General features: G+C 40.8%; 1 protein-coding gene across 5 annotated transcripts in view; it reads right to left on the bottom strand.

The window, feature by feature from the left end:
* The window catches only part of Hmgs (hydroxymethylglutaryl-CoA synthase), a 285,981-nt gene that overhangs the window by 29,953 nt on the left and 233,429 nt on the right, over positions 1-22,599 (bottom strand). For all 5 annotated transcript variants that reach the window (XM_076210936.1, XM_076210939.1, XM_076210938.1 and 2 more), the window contains one exon: positions 6,662-6,894. In XM_076210936.1, coding sequence (XP_076067051.1) covers positions 6,662-6,894 — 233 coding nt within the window. The remainder of the gene's footprint in view (positions 1-6,661; positions 6,895-22,599) is intronic.

Genomic DNA, 22,599 nt, shown 5'->3' with positions numbered 1-22,599 from the left:
CAAGCATATCAATTGTTGGAGAAACCTTCAATCTATTAAGGTCAATGAAAGTGGCATTTGACTATTTGGATGAGGAAATGATTAAAAAAAATATAAGACCAAAACTGGAGTACGCAGCAATGCTATGGACACCCAGTACTAAAAAGAATATAAAGAAATTAGAAAGAATACAAAGAACAATGACAAAGTTGGCACCAACTCTCTCCAAATTAACATATGAACAAAGATTGTCCAAATTGGAACTACCAACTCTGGAACAAAGAGAAAGAGGAGATCTACTGCCTATTTATAGAATCATGAAAGGAATGGAAATCCTAGATAGAGATGATTATTAAAAGGGGACAACAGAAAAACAAGAGGACACGAAAAGAAACTCAAAAAGGATACCAATAGAAGAGATCTGAAGAAAAATAGCTTCCCACATAGTGTGGTGGATACCTGGAATAAATTAGCTAAGAAAACAGTGTGTGCAAACATTATTCAAGATTTTAAGAAAAAACTTGATAGTGAAAGACACAAAGACAGGTCATTGTGAGCATAGCTCCCTTCCTGTATAATACAACTAGGTAAATACAATTAGGCAAATCTACCTAGTTGTATTCTATGGGAAGGGGAGCTATGCTTGTGGTGCCGTCTTTGTATCTTGCAACATCTAGTTTGTTCTTAAATTCATGTATGATGTTTGCACACACTATTGTTTTGTCCAATTTGTTCCAGACATCCACCACTCAGATCTCTTCTATAACTGTCCTTTTTGAGTTTCTTTTTATGTCCCCTTGTTTTTCTTCTACCCCAATTTAGTAAGTCTTCTCTATCAAGGACTTCCATGCCTTTCATACTTCTACAAATGGCCAACAGATCACCTCTTTCTCTTTGTTCCAGTTTAAACAATCTTTGCTCATATGTCAGTTTTGAAAATGTTGGGGCTATCCTTGTTGTTGCTCTTTGGATTCTTTCTATTTTCCTTATATTCTTTTTTGTACTAGGTGTCTATAGTGTCACTGCATACTTCAGTCTTGGTCTTATAAGTGTGACTAGTATTTTCTTTACCATTACCTCACCCAAGTAATTAAAAGCCACCTTTATTGATCTTAACAAATTGTAGGTTTTTCTGACTATTTTGTTTATCTGTTTGTCTGGGGACATGTCTTTGGTGATGACTACTCCTAGGTCCTTTTCAGAACCAACTTTCTTTACTTCCTTTGCACAGATTTTACATTATCCTCTCTCTCTCTCTCTTTTTTTTTTTTTGTTTTTTTTTACTTTTCCAAACTCCATTATACTATATTTCTTCATGTTAAAGTCCATTTCCCACTTCTGACTCCATTCCCAGACCTTGTTCAGATCTCTGTAGCGATTCACAATCTTTTTCCATACTGTATTTTCCGGCTTAAAATGCGCATCGGGTTATAATGCACACCCATGCACTTCGTTATCTCGGTACACAGATAGCGCGCACCGACGTATAATGCGCATGCCCGATCGCATTTGTCTATAACGCAGTTTTACCTCGGTATTTATATCATGTGAACAAGGTTACATGGAGAAGTATTTTTCATTGGCTAGAGCCACCACTGGGAAATCTGTTGATTTGTCACTAAATTAAGTGTCAGTTTAGGCATCAATCAGGACACAACTGAGAAAAAGTCGGAACTACATGTACCGGTATATGACTCATGTTGTGCGTTGGACCCTTATTACTTTGTAGCTTAAATAGTTTGGAAATATGATCTAAAAAAGTTTATTGAAAGTAAAATATACAGAAAAATTTCGGGATTTTTACAGAAAATGTTCATTTTATATCTTGAGGAAATAATTCGTCTTTACCATTTTTTTTTTTATTTAATACTGAAACAAACTACAGACTGTTTCGTTTTAGCTTTGAACCTGCAACGACAATGGTGAAATAGGACAGTCTCTCATCGAGGTGACGTTTAGTTAATATAACTCCCGAAAGAGGGTGTTGTAGTCAGGTGTTTGACACGATTTTATGAACGGCCGCAACAGAATTTGTACCATACCTAAAGTGAAGCAACAAAACCAACATAAAAATTCAAACTAAGATGCTGTGAACATGGTCAAATATCATGAATATTGATCATATTTCATGGTGTTTAGGCCTATTTAAACATGAAAAATAAGATTCGATAGATACCTACCTATACCAAATATTTATATACGGTAGCCCATGCTGGCATATTCTTTCATATCCCCATGGCTGTTCTTCTTGTTCTCACGGAACGTCACGGAGAAGTGTGCCTCCCGACTTTGTGATGGCCAACATCGTCACATTGTTGTGAAAAAAATTACACACACAGCCACAGAATTTTTATCGTAGGCCGTAGATAATGCACACCACCGGATAACGCGCACCCCCCATTCTTAGGCCCTTCCAACGGAAAAAAGTCGCGCACTATACGCCGGAAAATACGGTACTTACATTCTTTAGTGACTGACAACATAATTAGCATCCACCTAAAACACCTTGGACCACATGGTATATGTACTCAAGAACATTACAAACTAAAACTACTGTATTCACACAACACTATACCCAACATCTGGAAGCATGGAAAAATCATTACAATCCACAAACCCAACAGTTCTGGCATCACACTGCCCAATCATACTTCTCTGCAATCCCTCCAAAGTCATAGAATGCCTCATACTACAACTCAAAGCTCCTTGTATATCTTTTCATATATCTCTTCCATTTTTCTCTCCCATCACTGTCATTTTCTTAGCACCTCCCACTGCCATAATCAATTCCTTCCTATCCTTTTCCACATTCAACAGCTCTCTTAAATACTCTACCCATCTTCCCCTTACTGCTTTCACTTTCATTAACATCTGTCCATCTGTACCTTTTACCTTTATCTCTGCCTGACTCACAACATTCTTCTCTCAACTACTTTCCAAAATACCTTTTTATTCTTTTCAAAATTTTCTGTCAATTTCAAACCCCCCCCCCATTTCACATCTGCTCTCCTGTTTGCCTCCTTTATCTTGTATTTCATTTTTATTATTTTTTTTTTTTTTCTTTGTACCTCTCATATGTTTCAGGAGTCCTACTTTGCAACCAATCCCTAAATGCTCACTTTTTCTCTTCTACTACCTTCTTCACTTCATCATAACACTATTCACTACCCTTCCTTCTATGCCCTCCCATCCTACTTGTTCCACACACTATCTTTGCACACCTTGTCACTTCCTCCTTGAAACATACCCATTCCTCTTCCACTCCCACCTCTACTCTATGCTTCACAAACTCCCACACTTCTCTCAGTTTCTCTTGCTCCTTTTTCTCCTCTTTTAAAATATTTAAGCTAACCACCTCTCTACCCTCCACCCTTTTCCTTTTTCTCCATATATCCTCCACTCTCAACTTACCTTCCACGAAAAAATTAACACTCCTCCACTCTCTCCCCTAAGAACATGGACATCCAGAACTCTCCCTATCCTTCCTTTGGATATCACTACATACTTGTAGTCTATTAGAACCTTATCAACCACCTTTCCATCCACCACCCTTTCTCATGTGTATTTATGTTTGACTCTCTTAAACACTGTGTTAGTTATCATCAATTCTTGTTCTAAACACATCTTCACCATCAACTTTCCACTATGATTTTTACTTGGTACTCTAAATTTCCATACCACTCCATCTACTGGTTCTTCCTCTACTCTAGCATTGAGATCTCCCAACACCACTACACTGACATTCCTCCCAAAACTCTCAAAGCACTCATAAAAATATATTCAAAAAAGCCTCCCTTTTCTCTACATTCTCCTCAATACCAGGCCCATATGCACTTACGAAAACTTACATCTCCCATCCCAGTCTCACCTTCATCCACATTAATCTTTATGATACTTCCACTCCACCATGAGCTTTCCTCTCTCATCACTAACCAGCAGAGCCACCCTTTCCTCCTTCACCCCCTCCTTACTTTCAACCACACTCCAAAACCCAAAGTCACCCCTTTCAACTCAAGTTTCACTTAATTCTAACACATCCATCCTTCTTCTCACAAACATACTGCCTATCTCGCAATTACTAGAGATGACAATTTAACTAAGCTGGTTTAGTTATCTAATATCTGATGAATCATGTCTTATCTTGAATGAGAAAGAAAAGGAGGAGGAGTACAAGCAGAAGCTGAAAGAAGAGTGGGAGGGAGTAGAGGATAGAGTAGAACTAAGAGTGGAGGAGGAATGGGAATGTTTCAAGGAGGTAGTCACAAGGTGTGCAAAGATGGTATGTGGAACAAGGAGGACAGGAGAAAATAGAAGGAAGGATAGTGACAAGTGGGATGATGAAGCAAAGAAGGTTGTAGAAGAGAAGAAACAAGCATTTACAGATTGTTTACAAAATAGGATGTGAGAATCATATGAGGAGTACAAAGAGAAGTAAAGTATAAAATATAGGAGGCCAAAGGAGAGCAGGTGTAAAGTGGGGTAAGAGTATGACAAATTTTTTAAAGTAATAAAAAGATGTTTTGGAAGGAAATTAATTAGAGGATGGGGAGGTGAATCAAGTAGAGAAGAAAAGGTAAAAGGTGCAGATGGAGAGATGATAATGGAAGAGACAGCAGTAAGCAGAAGATGGGCAGAGTATTTTATAAAGTTGCTACATGTGAAGGAGGATAGGGAGGGAATGGTAGATGCAATGGGATGTGCTAAGAAAATGACAGTGATGAATGAGGAAAATGGAGAAGAAATAGGAAAAGGTGAGGTGAGGGCAGTTATTAAAATGGTAAGAGTAGATAAGGCACCAGGTTAGATGGGTGTCATATGGAGTGTCTAAAATAGGGAGGTACAGTGATGGTGGATTGGCTGAAGCTGTTCAATATTCATCTAAAAGAGGGTAGAGTGCTGAAGGACTAGAGGCCTGTATAGTTCCACTTTACAAGGGAAAAGGAGATAAGTGTGAGTAGTAGTTTCAGAGAGATCAGTTTGTTGAGTGTAGTTGGGAAGGCTTATGGGAGGGTTTTGATTGAGAGGATTAGGAGAGGAACAGTGTTGGTTTAGGACATGTAGGGGTTGTGTGGATCAGATTTTTGTGGTAATGCAGATATATTAGAAAGATTTAGGAAAAGTGAAGGATGTTTTTTGGGGTTTTATGGATTTGGAAAATGCTTATTACAGGGTAGACAGGAAGGCACTGTGGGAGGTATTGCAGATATATAGGACAGGAAGAAACCTGTTAAGAGCAGTCAAGAGTTTTTACTAGAGTAGTAGAGCCTGTGTTAGAATTAGAAATGGAGAGAATGAGTGGTTTGAGATAAAGATTAGACTTCACCAGGGATGTGTCATGTCTCCATGGCTGTTCAATTCATACATATATGGGGTGCCGTGAGAGTAAATGCAAGGGTAATGGGCAGGGGATTGGAGATGGTTAAAGAAAATGGGAGATGATCCAGTTGTTGATTGCTGATGACACTGCACTTGTAGCAGGGTCAGAGGGTGGATTCAGGAAGTTAGTGATGGAGTTTGAGAAGGTGTGCGAAAGAAGGAAGGTGAAGATAAATATAGGTAAAAGTAAGGTGATGAGATGTACACGGGGAGAGGATGGCAGCAATTTGGAAATGAGTGTTAAGGAAGAGAGACTGGAGGAAGTGGATAGCTTTAGATACTTGGGTGCAAATATGGCAGTAAAGAGAGTGAAGATGGAGGTAGAATGTAGGTCAAGAGAAGCAAGTAAATGCCTTGGGGGATTAAAAAGTGTAATGAGAAATAGACAATTGGGAATAGATGCTAAGAAGAGATTGTATGAAGGAGTGATTGTGCCAACAGCACTGTATGGGGTAGAAACATGAAACATAGAAAAGAGAGGAAGAATATAAATGTGTTTGAGAAGAAATATTTAAGGAGTATAATAGGGGTTACTAGGCTTGATATAGAGAGAAACGAGGAGTTGAGGAAGAATGCAGGGGTGAAAGGGAGTTGGGAGATAGGGTTGATGAAATAGTATTGGAATGGTATGGACACATGGAAAGAATGAGTGAAGAAAGATTAGTTAAAGAGGTGTGGAAGGTAGAGGTGGAGGAAGTGAACATGAGGGGGTGACCAAGGATGAGATGGAGGGGCATTGAGAAAGAAGGAATGTCTGTTGAGGAAGGAAAGGAGAAGACAAGATAGGGGTGAGTGGAGAATGGCTGTGTATGGATAATGCTCTGATGCATGGAAGGGAGTGAATGGTGGATGGGGGTTGAGGGAGTATGTGTGAATGATATTTTGATGCAGCCTGAAGGGATTTCTCCCAGTCTTCTCTTTTTCTGCATGAGGGGACAGAGAGGGGATCACCAATTAAATGAAGTGGCCTTGCTGTGTCTTGTTGCATTGCTTCTGACCCAGAGCAGTGGGCGAGATGTAGGGATGACCCGTCACCTAGGAGTAGCCAAGAAAAGAGATAGGAAGAGGTGGTAAATGGGAGTTGAGTATGTGGGGAGGAAATGGGTGGGAGTGGATTTATGCCTTTGACTTTGACTACCTCCCTTGAAAGGGGAAAAAAGACCTAGGTATATGTAGGTATGAATCATACCACTGTGCAAATCAATTTAGTGAATCCATTTTATATTATCAAATATTGTTTGGTTATCAACAGTGTTGATGAGCGTCTGCATGAACTGGTGATCATATACTGCACTTGTACACTTACCTTTATGATGTGTGTCTTCCCGAAGCTGCATTATTTGAGCAAATGCCTGTGGATTCACTTTAACTCGAGACTCAAGTCGATCTCTTAAATTGGCCATAGAGGTAACCAATTTTGCCAGAGGCATCCCAGGGCTGGTATCTGTGCTAACCTTGATTGAAAACATTGTGGCTGCCAATCCTGAGCCATATGAAAACAATCCAATTTTTTTCCCTGCAAGACTGGATACAGTGTGTCTGTTGGACAAAATAATAGTGTTTACCATCAAAACTCTTCAGTTATCCTTAAGATTTCAGTAATTTTCTCCAATTCATTTTCATTATTTTTGCCACAATAAATCTTCCCATTGTCCTAATTCAGAGAAAACTAACTATCCATACAAATAGTCAGGAGGGAAAATTGTGGTTTTCATCTCTGAAGCCACTCTTGATAGGAAACAAAATATTAAAATTAATTTTAGATTGTTTACATTAGTGTTGTCTATTTTTTTTTTTTTTTTTTTTTTTTTTTTACACTGATAATGACAGATTTTAAAGGTTTCCATCCCAAAAAGGTAAGTCTATTGAAAAACTTCATCAATGTAGGGCTGGAAATTTGAAGAAGAAGAAGAAGAAAAAAAAAAAAAAAAAAAAAAAAAAAAAAAAATATATATATATATATATATATATTTTCTTCCTAAACCCTCTATGCACTCATTTAAATCTATCTAAAAGGCCTCCCTTTCTTCCACGCTCTTTTCACTGCCAGGCCCATATACACTTACAAGGACCCACATCTCCTTTCCCAGTTTCACCTTCATCCACATTATCCTTGAGGAAACCTCCTTCCACTCCACTACCTGTTTACCTATCTCCTCACTTACTAGAATAGTCACCTCTTCCCTCCCTCGCCCTCTCTTCACTCCTGATAACCTCCCACTTACACTCCCAAACTTACACTCACCCTTCCCTTTCAACTTAGTTTCACTCAAAGCCAACACATCCATCTTTTTTCTCACAAACATACTACCTATCTCTTCCCTTTTAACCTCATCTGTACCACATCCACGCACATTAAAAGACCCCAACCTTAGGGTGCTGGTCCAAGGCCCTCCAGCACCCCTTATGCCTTCACTTTTGTTTTTAGGATATATGCCCCATGGGGCTACAGGGAGAAGGATGCCTAGTCCCACTCCCCGTCCCTTTCTTCTCGCCTCTTACGATCCAAGTGGGATATGTCAATGTAATAGTACTGGGAGACCTTAATGCTAGGGTGGGAAATGGTCCAATCGATGGAGTGGTTGGGAAGTGTGGAGTTCCAGGAAAGAATCGTAGTGGAGAGTTGATGGTGGAAATGTGTCTAGAAAGAGAGTTGATGATAGCAAATACAGTGTTTCGGAAGAAAGTCAAGCATAAGTACACATGGGAGAGGGTGGTGGAGGGAAGGGTGGTAGATAGAGCGCTAATGGATTATGTAGTGGTATATAGGATTATGATAGGAAGAGTTAAGGATGTACATGTGCTAAGGGGAGAGGGTGGGGGAATATCAGATCATTATTTGGTGGAAGGTAAGCTGAGAGTGGAGGATAGATGGAGAAAGAGGAAAGGGACAAAAGGTAGGGTGGTTCTTAGAGTGAACTCCTTGAATGAAAAGGAAAAGGAGAAGGAGTACAAGAAGAAGCTGAAGGAGGAGTGGGAGGGAGTAAAGGATGGAGCAGAGATGGGTGTGGAGGAGGAATGGGGATGGTTCAAGGAGGGAGTCTTAAAGTGTGCAAGGATGGTGTGTGGAACAAGAAGGACAGGGGGAAATAGAAGAAAGGGTAGTGAATGGTGGGATGAGGAAACAAAGAAGGTTGTAGAAGAGAAGAAGCGAGCATTCACAGATTGGTTACAAAAGAGGACGGGGGAGTCATATGAGAGGTACAAAGAAAAGAAAAGAGAAGTAAAGCAAAAGGTAAAGGTTGCAAAGAGGAGAGCAGGTGTGAAATGGGGTAAGAGTTTGACAGAAAATTTTGAAAGTAATAAAAAGATGTTTTGGAAAGAAATTAAGAGAGGAAGAGGAGGCGAATCAAGTAGGGAAGAAAAGGTAAAAGGTGCAGATGGAGAGATGATAATGGAAGGGAAGGCAGTAAGGGGAAGATGGGCAGAATATTTTAGGGAGTTGCTAAATGTGAAGGAGGATAGGGAAGGAAAGATAGCTGCAGTGGGAAATGCGAAGAAAATGAGAATGATGAGTGAGGAGAATGGAGGAGAAATAAGGAAGGACGAGGTGAAGGCAGTCGTTAAGATGATGAAAGCAGGTAAGGCACCTGGTCTGGATGGATGCCATGCAGAATGTCTGAAAAAGGGAGGTTCAGTGATGGTGGACTGGTTGGTGAGGTTATTTAATGTTTGCTGGAGAGAGGGTAGAGTACCGGAGGACTGGAGAAGTGCCTGTATAGTTCCTCTTTACAAGGGAAAAGGGGACAAGTGTGAATGTAGTAAGTTTCAGAGGGATTAGCCTGTTAAGTGTAGTAGGGAAGGCTTATGGGAGGATCTTGATTGAGAGGATTAGGAGAGGAATAGAAGGAGTAATTGGTGAGGAACAGTGTGGATTTAGGACAGGTAGAGGTTGTGTAGATCAGATCTTTGTGGTAAGACAGATATGTGAGAAAGCTATAGGAAAGGGGAAGGATGTTTTTTTGGCTTTTATGGATCTGGAAAAGGCTTATGATAGGGTAGACAGAAAGGCACTGTGGGAGGTTATGCAGATTTATGAGTTAGGAGGAAAGCTTTTGGGAGCTGTCAAGAGTTTTTATGAGAGTAGTAGAGCTTGTGTCAGGATTAGAAATGGAGAGAGTGAGTGGTTTGAAGTAAAGGTGGGACTTCGTCAAGGATGTGTTATGTCGCCCTGGCTGTTCAACTTATACATGGATGGGGTGGTGCGAGAGGTGAATGCTAGGGTAGTGGGTCAGGGATTGGAGATGGTTAAAGAAAATGGAGAAAAGTGGGAGGTGAGCCAGCTGTTGTTTGCAGACGACACTGCACTTGTGGCAGGGTCGGAGGAGGGATTGAGGAAGCTGGTGGCAGAGTTTGGGAGAGTATGTGACAGAAGAAAGCTAAAGATAAATATGGGTAAAAGTAAGGTGATGAGATGTACAAGGGGTGAAAGTGGCAGTAGACTGGAAGTGAACATTAAGGGAGAGCGACTGGAGGAAGTGGATAGTTTTAGATACTTGGGTGCAAATGTGGCAGGAAAAGGTGGAGTGAAGGTGGAGGTAGAATGTAGATTGAGAGAAGCGAGTAAATGGCTTGGTGGATTAAAGAGTGTAATGAGGAATAGACATTTAGGAATGGATGTAAAGAGGAGACTGTATGAAGGAGTGATTGTGCCAACAGCACTGTATGGGGCAGAAACGTGGAACATAAGAGAAGAAGAGAGAAGGAGTTTGAATGTGTTTGAGATGAGGTGTCTGAGAAGTATGGTGGGGGTTACTAGGCTGGATAGAGTGAGAAATGAGGAGGTGAGGAGGAGAACAGGGCTGAAAAAGGAGCTGGGAGATACGGTTGATGAAAGAATATTAGGATGGTTTGGACACATGGAAAGAATGAGTGAAGAAAGACTAGTAAAAGAGGTATGGAAGGCAGATGTGGAGGGAGTGAACATGAGGGGACGTCCTAGGATGAGGTGGATGGATGGGGTGAAGGGGGCTTTGGGGAAGAGGGGAATGTCTGTTGAGGAAGGAAGGGAGAGGACGGAAGACAGAGGTGAGTGGAGAATGGTTGTATATGGATGATGTTGTGATTGCATGAGGAGGAATGGGCGGGGGGGGGGGGTAGTATGTGTGAGTAAATTTTGACGCAGCCCGAAGGGATTTCTCCCCGTCCTCTCCTTATATGCAAGGGGGGACGGAGAGGGGGGGTCGCCGATTAAATGAAGCGGCCTTGCTGTGGATGTGCTGTGTCTTACGACACTGCTTCTGACCCAGGGCGGTGGGCAAGGTGCAGGGATGACCCGTCATCCAGGAGGTGCTCAGATGAGAGGGAGGGTGGGAGGGGTGTGGAGTGTATTTAGGGATGAAATGGGTGGGAGTGTTTTTATGCCTTTCCCTTTTTGGCTACCTCCCTTGGAAGGGGGAAAAAGCCTTGGTATATGTATGTATGTATGTATATGTATGTATGTTTAAACATTTCATAGGGGATCATATCTGAACCAGGGGCTGTATTTTTGCTTCTATCTAGGGCAGCATCAAATTCTATTTCTGTAGAGGGTATGTTGTATGATTCTGTCTTGTCTGATGGAAAATCTAAACGTTGTTGTTCTTCTTTTATTCTGTATTGGTGTCTTGGGCTACTGTCAGTCTTTTGTGAGACTTGAGCAAAATGGTCAGCCAAAATATTACTAACTTTTTTTGAATCTGTGACAAGGGTATTGTTAACTTTAAGCACCGGTGGAGGGTTGGGTGTAAATTTCCCTACTATCTTATTAATTTTTTTCCAAATACTGTGGATGGGTGTTCGACTATTGAAGGTAGATACAAAGGATGCCCATGACTGTCTTCTGGCTGCTTTCATTGTGTTACGAAATCTAGCTCTGCACTGTTTATAGATGATCATATTCTCAATTGTTTGATGTCTGTGGTAATGGGTAAGTGATGTTCGATGTAAAATTCTGAGCTCTTCTGACCACCATGGAACTGGGCATTGCTTAAAAAGTCCTGTAGTTTTTGGTATAAAGTGTATACCTGCTGTATGAAAAGTTCCATTTAATAAGTCAATAGCATCTTCAGGAGTTGTGCCTTCGATTTCACTTAGTTCTTTAAACTTATCCCAATCAACTTTGTCGATACTCCACTTTGGTGATCTTCAAGTTGGTGGGTCATCATTTGTTTCAATTATTATTGGGGCGTGGTCACTGCTATACCAGTCATCATTTGGTCTCCATCTCAAATTAATTGTGCAGTTGGGACTAGAAATTGTAAGATCTAGACAAGAGACTGTACCTGTTTGAATATGGTAATGGGTGGGCTCCCCAGTATTCAAGAGTCCTAGATCTTCATATTCTATGATTGAAGCTATAATATTCCCTTTTTGGTTTGTAGTAACATCTTCCCATAGTGGGTGTCTGCCATTTAGGTCGTCCATAATTAGAAACAGTCGCGGGAGTTGATTAATCAAAGTTATTATTTCTTCCCGGGTAACCATGGTGTTTGGGGGCAGGTAAAGAGAGCATAAGGTGTATTTTCTTTTTAATTGTATTTGAACTGCTACTGCTTGTAATGTTGTATTTATACTACTTGGAAAATGGGGAATATCCCTTCGTACATAAACAAGGCATCCTCCATGACTTCCCGTTTCTATATTATATAGAGTTCTGAAGGATATATATTCTCTTGGACAGGGTGTATGTTCATCCAACATTGTTTCTTGTAAGTATACACCTACTGGAGAATATTCGTAAATTAAGATTTTAAACTCTTCATACTTTGCTCGAAGTCCCTGACAGTTCCACTGTTTTAGTGACGTGAATGTATCTATTTTCTGGGGGAAGGTCCTTTGTTCAAGGTTGTTTTTGAGTGTTTTTTGTCTTTATGAGCTTTTTGTGAAGATGGTGGTTTTTCTTCAGTAGCTATTTTGGTAGTTTTGGCTTTTGCTCCTTTATCTTTTTCTTGTAATATATATCTGCTAGGATTACATTTCTTTGGAATTGATGGAGAGGGTGAGGGTGTTCTTGTTCTTTTGTTTTGTTTTTTGTTTCAATCTCCATTGAGTTCAGTAGTGATTCTGCCCGAGACACTACGCTGGAAGATGGAGGAGGGTTGGGGGGTTGCCCCTCTTTTTTATATGAAATGTTTTCATGATCGGGGGTTAAGTTATCTGCCTTAGTGCTTTGTGTTCTTGTTGAGGTATGTTGATCATCTGGCCCTGGATGTTGGGGTGCTATCCCAGAGGTTGAGGTTTCATTCACAGAGAAGGGATTTGTTGTATGGGGTGGATTTCTTGGAGTAGTATCAGTATTTGTGGATTCTGCTTGAGGTATTTTGCTAGAAGGTGGTTTATGATCAGGGGGTAGTATATCTGTCTTAGTGCTTATTATTTTCATCGAAATATGTTGATCATCTGGCCATGAGTGTTGCATTTCTGTAGAACAAGGTGGATTTCTGGAAGGTGGAGGGGGATTTGAGGGTTGCACCTCTTTACTATGTGAGGTGTTTTGGTAATCTGGAGGTAGATTATCTGTATTTGTGTTTGGAGTTCTCACCATAGTATGTTGATTATTTGGCCTTGAATGTTGGGTTGCTACACCAGAGGTTGAAGTTTTATTTGTAGTGGGGAGATTTGTAGAATGAGGTAGATTTTTTGGGGTAGTATGAGCGTTTGCATAGCTCTTTTTTCTTCCTAAGAGTCGCTTAGCATGTCCTATCGTGATATGCTCAGTATAAGCTTTATTTATATCTGCTGTTTCAAATTTGTATTCTTCACATACTCTATCAACTGGTTTGTGATCCAATTGACAGTGGATACACTTGGGAGTATCTAAGCACTGGCTGTGTGTTGGGCCAGAGCAATTACCACATACCTCATTATTCTTACATATCTTTGACGGATGGCCAAATTTAAAACAATTATAGCAATGTAGAGCTTTGGGATGGAATGGTCTAATTCTCATTCTTTCATTTTCAATTGCTATATGAGTTAGTATATTGTTATCCTCAAAAGTACTGTATTTTCCGGCGTATAATGCGGGACTTTTTTCCGTTGGAAGGGCCTAAGAATGGGGGGTGCGCGTTATCCGGTGGTACGCATTATCTACGGCCTACAATAAAAATTCTGCGGCTGTGTGTAATTTTTTTCACATCAACATGACGATGTTGGCCGTCACAAAGTCGGGAGGCACACTTCTCCGTGACGTTCCGTGAGAACAAGAAGAACAGCCATGGTGACATGAAAGAATATGCCAGCATGGGCTACCATATATAAATATTTGGTATAGGTAGGAACCTATCAATTTTTTTTTTCATGTTTAAATAGGCCTAAACACCATGAAATATAATCAATATTCATGATATTTGCCCATGTTCACAGCATCCTAGTTTGAATTTTTATGTTGGTTTTGTTGCTTCACTGAAGGTATGGTACAAATTCCGTTGTGGCCGTTCATAAACTCGTGTCAAACACCTGACTACAACACCCTCTTTCGGGAGTTATATTAACTAAACGTCACCTCGATGAGAGACTGTCCTATTTCACCACTGTCATTGCAGGTTCAAAGCTAAAATGAAACAGTCTGTAGTTTGTTTCAGTATTGAATAAAAAATGGTAAAGACAAATTATTTTCTCGAACATTTTCTGTAAAAATCCCGAAATTTTTCTGTATATTTTACTTTCAATAAACTTTTTCTAGATCATATTTCCTACAAACTATTTAAGCTACAAAGTAATAAGGGACCAACGCACAACATGAGTCATATACCGATACATGTAGTTCCGACTTTTTCTTAGTTGTGTCCTGATTGATGCCTAAACTGACACTTAATTTAGTGACAAATCAACAGATTTCCCAGCGGTGGCTCTAGCCAATGAAAAATACTTCTCCATGTAACCTCGTTCACATGATATAAATACCGAGGTAAAACTGCGTTATAGACAAATGCGATCGGGCATGCACGTTATACGTCAGTGCGCGCTGTGTACTGAGATAAAGTGCATGGGTGCGCATTATAACCCGATGTGCATTTTAAGCCGGAAAATACGGTAAGTATAATCACATTACTGTTTGGGATCTTTTTCACTTTCCAAATAGATGTGGGGCACATTTCTAATATTTCTAGTTCAGTCAATTTATACAAGTCTTTATCATAGATAACTCCTCTTCCATAACTAAAATTTTGGTGAGGACTAATCTTTTCTATTATATCACTATTTTCAACATTCATCATACAGAGCATCTTGGATTGTGTCTTTGATTTGGCATGAACAAGTATTGAATTCTTACCAAATCTTGTTATATCTCCATTCTTAATGCCACCTACCCTCTGTTGTAGGTATCTATTAAATTGATAGTACATACATACATACATATACCAAGGCTTTTTCCCCCTTACAAGGGAGGTTGCCAAAAAGGAAAAGGCATAAAATCATTCCCACCCATTCCATCCCTCAATACACTCCACACCCCTCCACCCTCCCTCTTATCTTAGCACCCCCTGGATGACAGATCATCCCTGCACCTTGTCCACTGCCCTGGGTCAGAAGCAGTGTCACAAGACACAGCACATCCACAGCAAGGCCGCTTCATTAAATCGGCGACCCCCCCTTTCCATCCCCCCATTGCATAAAATGAGAGGACGGGGAGAAATCCCTTCGGGCTGCATCAAATTTTGCTCACACATACTACCTCACCCCCCATCCACCCGCCCATTCCACCTCATGCAATCACAACATCATCCATATACAACCATTCTCCATTCATCCCTGTCTTCTGTCCTCTCCCGTCCTTCCTCAACAGACATTCCCCTCTTCCCCAAAGCCCCCTTCACCCCATCCATCCACCTCATCCTAGGACGTCCCCTCATGTTCACTCCCTCCACGTCTGCCTTCCATACCTCTTTTACTAGTCTTTCTTCACTCATTCTTTCCATGTGTCCAAACCATCCTAATACTCTTTCATCAACCCTATCTCCTAACTCCCTTTCCATCCCCGTTCGTACTCTTACCCCACTTCACATCTACTCTCCTCTTTGCCTCCTTAACCTTTTGCTTTACTTCTCTTTTCTTTTCTTTGTACCTCTCATATGACTCCCTCATCCTATTTTGTAACCCATCTGTGAAAGCTCGCTTCTTCTCTTCTACAACCTTCTTTGTTTCTTCATCCCACCATTCACTACCCTTCCTTCTATTTCCTCCTGTCCTTCTTGTTCCACACACCATCTTTGCACACTTTGTGACTCCCTTCTTGAACCATCCCCATTCCTCCTCCACACCTAGTTCTACTCTATCCTTCACTCCCTCCCACTCCTCCTTCAGCTTCTTCTTGTACTCCTTCTCCTTTTCCATTTCATTTAAAGAGTTCACTCTAAGCACCTCCCTACCTTTTGTCCCTTTCCTCTTTCTCCATCTATCCTCCACTCTCAACTTACCTTCCACCAAAAAAAGATCTGATATTCCCCCACCCTCTCCCCTTAGCACATGTACATCCTTAACTCTTCCTATCATAATCCTATTTACCACTACATAATCCATCAATGCTCTATCTACCACCCTCTCCCATGTGTACTTATGCTTGACTTTCTTCCAAAACACTGTATTTGCTATCATCAACTCTCTAGACACATTTCCACCATCAACTCTCCACTACGATTCTTTCCTGGAACTCCCCATTTCCCAACCACTCCATCGATTCGACCATTTCCTACCCTAGCATTAAGGTCTCCCAGTACTATTACATTGACATTTCTCCCTAAATCCTCTATGCACTCATTTAAATCTATCCAAAAGGCCTCCCTTTCTTCTACACACTTCTCACTGCCAGGCCCATATGCACTTACAAAGACCCACATCTCCTTTCCCAGTTTCACCTTCATCCACATTATCCTTGAGGAAACCTCCTTCCACTCCACTACACGTTTACCTATCTCCTCACTTAATAGAATAGCCACCCCTTCCCTCCCTCCCCCTCTCTTCACACCTGATAACCTCCCACTTACACTCCCAAACTTACACTCACCCTTCCCTTTCAACTTAGTTTCACTCAAAGCCAACACATCCATCTTTCTTCTCACAAACATACTACATATCTCTTCCCTTTTACTCTCATCTGTACCACATCCACACACATTAAAAGACCCAAACCTTAGGGTGCTGGTCGGAAAACTCCCAGACCCTCTTATGCCTTCTCTTTTTCGTTTAGGAATATCCCCTGTGGGGCTACAAGGAGAAGGATGCCTAGTCCTAATCCCCGTCCCTTTCTTCTCGCCTCTTACGATCCAAATGGAAATGCTTGGTGGCAGTATTCCTTTCCTCCACCACAGGGAATTCCCCCACAGCAGAAAATGAATACTCAGAGAAATGGTACAGGACAGCAACAAGAGGTTGGGGGACAGCATAACGGAGGGACAGTCGTAGTATAAAAGTGTCATAATTTCTCTATGAAGTGTTTTCCTCTATCATAGACAAAATGATGTGTGGCTCTGGTCCGTAGGGGCGCCCCATATAGACCCTAAAGTATCAACTGCATGCTACTTTGCCACAATAACAAGCAGCCAATACCCCAGACTACTTTGACTAAGGAATTGTAAATTTTCAGGGTATTGAAGTTTCTGCTCAGGTTAAAGGCATCTTCATGCTTATCAAATGTTACCCAAGCTTCCCATTTTTTCTCAATATCAAGAAATTTCATGCGAATTTCTACTATAATTCCAAATTTGCTCAGTGGAGTAGATATATCATCATAGTTACACTGTATTGGAATATCTTCTATGTGCACAACTTTCAATTGTTTTATATTACTATCAGTATTTGGTGGTGTCAAAGAAGAGTCTTTTTTTGAGTCTGAGGTCATCATCTGTGCTTGGCATTTTTCTGCATCTTGACCGCAATGAGGGTGACCTTACTGGGGGCGGTTCCCCAGTCAGGTGGATGTGAGGCAAACTATTTTTAGGGCACCTTTTCTAGCCCCCTCCCCATGTGGGGTGAGCAGAGTGGATCCTGAACAGGGCTGCTCAGTCATGTGGGTAGCTGCCGAGCTGTGATGTTGCCTCTATCCCATCACAGAACGACTATCCTGCCCACATCGCCTATGTGCAGTTCGTGACTAGAGGCTCCTAGAGATCACCTTCTCCTGTCCCTATCATCACTAGCCATCGCCATAGGACTTTTTTTTTTGTATATAGTGATTATGAATGAAAAGTTTGACTTATAATGATTGTACATGAAAATTTGTTACTGAGAGGGACAATCATGATAGAATAAAGGGGTAGAAAGTTGGGCGAGGGGGATAGAAGGTAATGGGTGGGTAAGAAATGCAGGTATATAAGTCTATTCAGCAACGGTCGAGGTTATGTCGTACTGAGGGTCATGGGTAGTTGGCCCCCAGTATGCTACTGCCATCGGCCGTTCCCACCCCCTCCATGTGGGGGCAAGAGCCTGGGGTCGCTCCCCCACAGAATATAGTGGCTCCAGGGGGGGGGCTTGTAATGCATGAGGTGGAATGGGTGGGGGGATGGGGGGGTGAGGTATTATGTATGAGAAAAATTTGATGCAGTCCGAAGGAATTCCTTCCCGTCTTCTTTTCTGCATGAGGGGACGGAGAGTGGGGGTTGCTGATTTAATGAAGCAGCTTTGCTGTGGATGTGCTGTGTCTTGCGACACTGCTTCTGACCCAGGGCAGTGGACAAGATGCAGGGATGACCCGTCACCCAGGAGGTGCCAAGATAAAAGGGAGGGTGGATAGGAATGGAGTGTATTAGGGATGGAGTGGGTGGGAATGGTTTTCATGCCTTTTTCTTTTTGGCTACCTCCCTTGTAAGGGGGAAAAAGCGTTTGGTATATGTATGTATGTATAGCGAACTTTCAATTATGAATACTGATATGAAATGTTTGTTCATAATTTCAGCCATTTCTACGTCTTTATATTCATAATTGCCTTGGTGCAGTTTTACTATTTCTTGTTTGTCCACCATTCTGTGTGGAAAATGTTTTTCTTCAGATCTCTTTATAACTATCCTTTTAGAGTTTTTGTGTCCTATTGCCCTAATTTAGTAAGTCTTCTCTATCAATTATTTCCATGCCTTTCATGGTTCTATAGATGGTCAGTAGTTGCCTCCCTCTCTTCTTTGTTCCAAAATCAGTAATTTCAATTTAACCAGTCTTTATTCATATGACAAGTTTGAAAGTGCTGGGGTCATTTTCGAGGTTGCTCTCTGGATTCTTTAAATTTTCTTTACATTCTTTTTGGTACTGGGTGACCATAATGTCACAGCATACTCCAGTCTAAGCCTTATTAATGAGACTAATATTTTTTTAATCAATTCTTTGTCCAAATAGGTAAACACCACTTTTATTGATCTTAGCAAGTTATAGGATTCTCCGACAATTTTGTTTATTTGTTTATCAGAGGACAAGTCATTTGAGATAATTACTCCCAGATCTTTTTCAGATCCCATTTTCTTTACCTCCTTAGTTCCAATTGTATATTGTTCTGATATTCTTTTTTTTACTTTGATCCAAACTCCATTATGCTACATTTCTTAATGTTGAAGTCCACTTCCCACATCCGATTCCATTTCCAAACCTTGTTTGGGTCTCTCTGTAGTGATTCCCAGTCCTTTTCGGTTTTTACTTTCCTCAACAATTTAGCATCGTCTGCAAAGAAGTTCATGTAACATTCCACATCATCATCCATGTTATTCATATAAATAGCAAACATTATTGTAGCCAATACAGATCCTTGTGGGACCCCCCTAATCATCTCCTTCTAACCTGAATACTTTCTCTGAGTACTAGTAAACAATTTCTACCATAGAGTAAGTCCTCTGTCCAGTTTAGTAGGTTGCCTTGTATCCCTCCTATGTTTTCCAATTTTTAAAATAATTTTTTGTGTGGTACTTTGTCAAAGGCTTTTTGTAAGTCTAGGAAAGCACAATCAGCCCATCCATCCCTTTCTTGTATTATATCTATTAGTCTTGAGTAAAAACAGAATAAATTTGTGGTACATGATCTTCCCTGTCTGAATCCATATTATCTTGGGTTTATTATATTATTTTCTTCCAGGAGTTTTACTTATCTATTCTTGATAATTTTCTCACAAATTTTGGCTACAGTGCTTGTTAGGGAGACTGATCTGTAATTAGTTGGTTCTTCCATTTTCCTCCTTTATATATTGGTACAATGTTGGCATTTTTCCAGTCCTTTGGTATTTTTTCTTCTTCGAGGGAGCGACTTATCATGTTGTATATTTTATTCATTAGTTCTTCTAATGGGAGGTACTGCAGATATATGGGATAGGAGGAAAGCTGTTAAGAGCAGTCAAGAGTTTTTATGAGAGTAGTAGAGCTTGCGTTAGGATTAGAAATGGAGAGAGTGAATGGTTCGAGGTAAAGGTGGGACTTTGTCAGGGGTGTGTTATGTCGCCCTGGCTGTTCAATCTTTACATGGGGTAGTGCGAGAGGTGAATGCAAGGGTAGTGGGTCAGGGGTTGGAGGGTGATTAAAGAAAATGGAGAAAAGTTGGAGGTGAGCCAGCTGTTGTTTGCTGATAACACTGCGCTTGTAGCAGGATCAGAGGAGGGATTGAGGAAGTTAGTGACAGAGTTTGAGAAGGTGTGTGAAAGAAGGAAGCTGAAGATAAATATGGGCAAAAGTAAGGTGATGAGATCTTCAAGGGGAGAGAGTGACAGTAGGCTGGAAGTGAGCATTAAGGGTGAGAAACTGGAGGAAGTGGATAGTTTCAGATACTTGGGTGCAAATGTGGCAGGAAAGGGAGTGGGGGTGGAGGTAGAATGTAGATTGAGAGAAGCGAGTAAATGCCTTGGTGGATTAAAAAGTGTAATGAGAAATAGACATCTGGGAATGGATGTAAAGAGGAGGTTATATTTTACCTAGTTGTATTTACCTAGTTGTATTTTGCGGGAAGGGGAGCTATGCTCGTGTTGTCCCGCCTTTGTATCTTGCAGTGTCTAGTTTGTTTTTAAACTCATGAATGGTTTTTGCGCATACTATTTCATTGTCCAGTTTGTTCCAAGTGTCCAAAACTCTATGAGGAAAACTGTTTTTCTTCAGTTCTCTTCTATAGCTATGTTTTTTTATTTTCTTTCCATGTCCTCTTGTGTTTCTTTTGTCCCAGTTAAGTAAGTTCTCACTATCGAGTACCTCTGTGCCTTTCATGATTCTGTAGATGGTCAATAGGTCACCTCTCTCTCTTCTTTGCTCCAGTGTCAGTAACTCCAGTTTAGCCAATCTCTCTTTGTATGATAGGTTTGCAAGTGCAGGTGCCATTTTTGTAGCTGCTCTTTGGATTCTTTCTATTTTCTTTATATTCTTTTTGGTACTGGGGGACCACAATGTCGCTGCATACTCTAATCTAGGCCTTATCAATGTAACCAATATTTTTTTCATCATGTCTTTGTCCAAGTATGTAAACGCCACTTTTATTGATCTTAGCAAGTTGTAAGTCTCCCCGACAATTTTGTTAATCTGTATATCATAGGACAAGTCGTTCGTGATAATTACTCCCAAATCTTTTTCGGATCCTACTTTCTTTACTTCTTTGGTTCCAATTGTATATTTTCCTGATATTCTGTTTTTGCTTTTTCCAAACTCCATTATGCTACACTTCTTAGTATTAAAGTCCACTTCCCATTTCTGACTCCAGTTCCATACCCTATTTAGGTCTTCTTGCAGTGCTTCACAGTCCTCATCAGTTTCTATTTTCCTTAGCAGTTTGGCGTCATCGGCAAAGAAGCTCATGTAGCAGTTCACGTCCTCATCCATGTCATTCATATAGATAGCAAACATTATTGGTGCCAGCACAGATCCTTGCGGTATGAAGGAGTGATTGTGCCAACAGTAATGTATGGGGCAGAAACATGGAACATGAGAGAGGAAGAGAGAAGGAGTTTGAATGTGTTTGAGATGAAATGTCTGAGAAGTGTGATAGGGGTTATTAGGCTGGATAGAGTAAGAAATGAGGAGGTGAGGAGGAGAACAGGGGTGGAAAGGGAGCTGGGAGATAGGGTTGATGAAAGAGTATTAGGATGGTTTGGACACATGGAAAGAATGAGTGAAGAAAGATTTGTAAAAGAAGTGTGGAAGGCGGAGGTGGAAGGAGTGAATATGAGGGGGCGTCCTAGGATGAGATGGATGGATGGGGTGAAAGGGGCTTTACAAAAGAGAGGAATGTCTGTAGAGGAAGGACGGGAGAGGACAGAAGATAGGGGTGAATGGAGAAGGGGGTTGTGTATAGATGAGGCTGTGATGCATGAGGGGGAGTGGTTGGGGTATGGGGGGTGAGGAAGTATGTATGAGAAAATTTGACGCAGCCTAAAGGGATTTCTCCCTGTCTTCTCCTTTCCTGCATGGTGGCCTTGCTATGGATGTGCTGTGTCTTGCGACACTACTTCTGACTCAGGGCAGTGGACAGGATGCAGGGATGACCTGTCATCCAGGAGGTGCCAAGATAGGAGGGAGGGAGGAGGGTGGAGGGGAGTGGAATATATGGGAAATGAAATGGGTGGGAGTGATTTCTATGCCTTTTTCTTTTTGACTACCCCCCGAGTAAGGGGGAAAAAGCCTTTGGTATATGTCTGTACCATATATTTCCGTGTATAAGACCTTTGTATAAGACAAGGTACAAAATTAGAGCAAATTTTTATGAATTTATCTCATATCGGTAGCATAAGATGACTGCTAAATTACAAAAGCATCAGTGTATCAAACCTACCGTACAAAAATAATTGTTTTGATTACGTTTATCAGCTGTTTTTTCCGCCTTTTCTTTTTTCTTTCTCATTACTTATCTGTATCCTTATACCAGATATATTACTTACTGAATCCTTATAAATTCAAAATAAATGAAATAACAAAGCAAATCATGTATCATGATTTTCTGAGAACACACATCAACTAACAAAAATTATTTGTTTACGTTCCTGGTTCGACGTAGCTCACTCCACCGCACACAATGGTTGGCATGAAGCAATACTGATATTGCTGTTATTCCAGGTGGCTTAACTTCTGTACTTCAGCCACTTGATGTAAGTTTAAACAAACCATTTGAAGATAACGTTAGGTATCAATGGAACGAGTGGATGACGAATGGAGAAAAGTCATTTACAAAAGGTGGAGCTATGCGTAGTGCATCACTTGATGTTCTCTGCGAGTTTATTATCAAAGCTTGGGAAAGTGTTAAGGTCGAAAGTATCATACATACATACATATACCAAGGCTTTTTCCCCCTTACAAGGGGGGTAGCCAAAAAGAAAAAGGC

This window comes from Oratosquilla oratoria, chromosome 28 (assembly GCF_046742065.1).
Source record: "Oratosquilla oratoria isolate Oo_2021 chromosome 28, ASM4674206v1, whole genome shotgun sequence".
In the NCBI taxonomy this organism is placed as follows: domain Eukaryota; kingdom Metazoa; phylum Arthropoda; class Malacostraca; order Stomatopoda; family Squillidae; genus Oratosquilla; species Oratosquilla oratoria.
The sequence above is the reverse complement of the archived record's forward strand: the minus strand, read 5'-3'. Positions and strand labels throughout refer to the sequence as shown.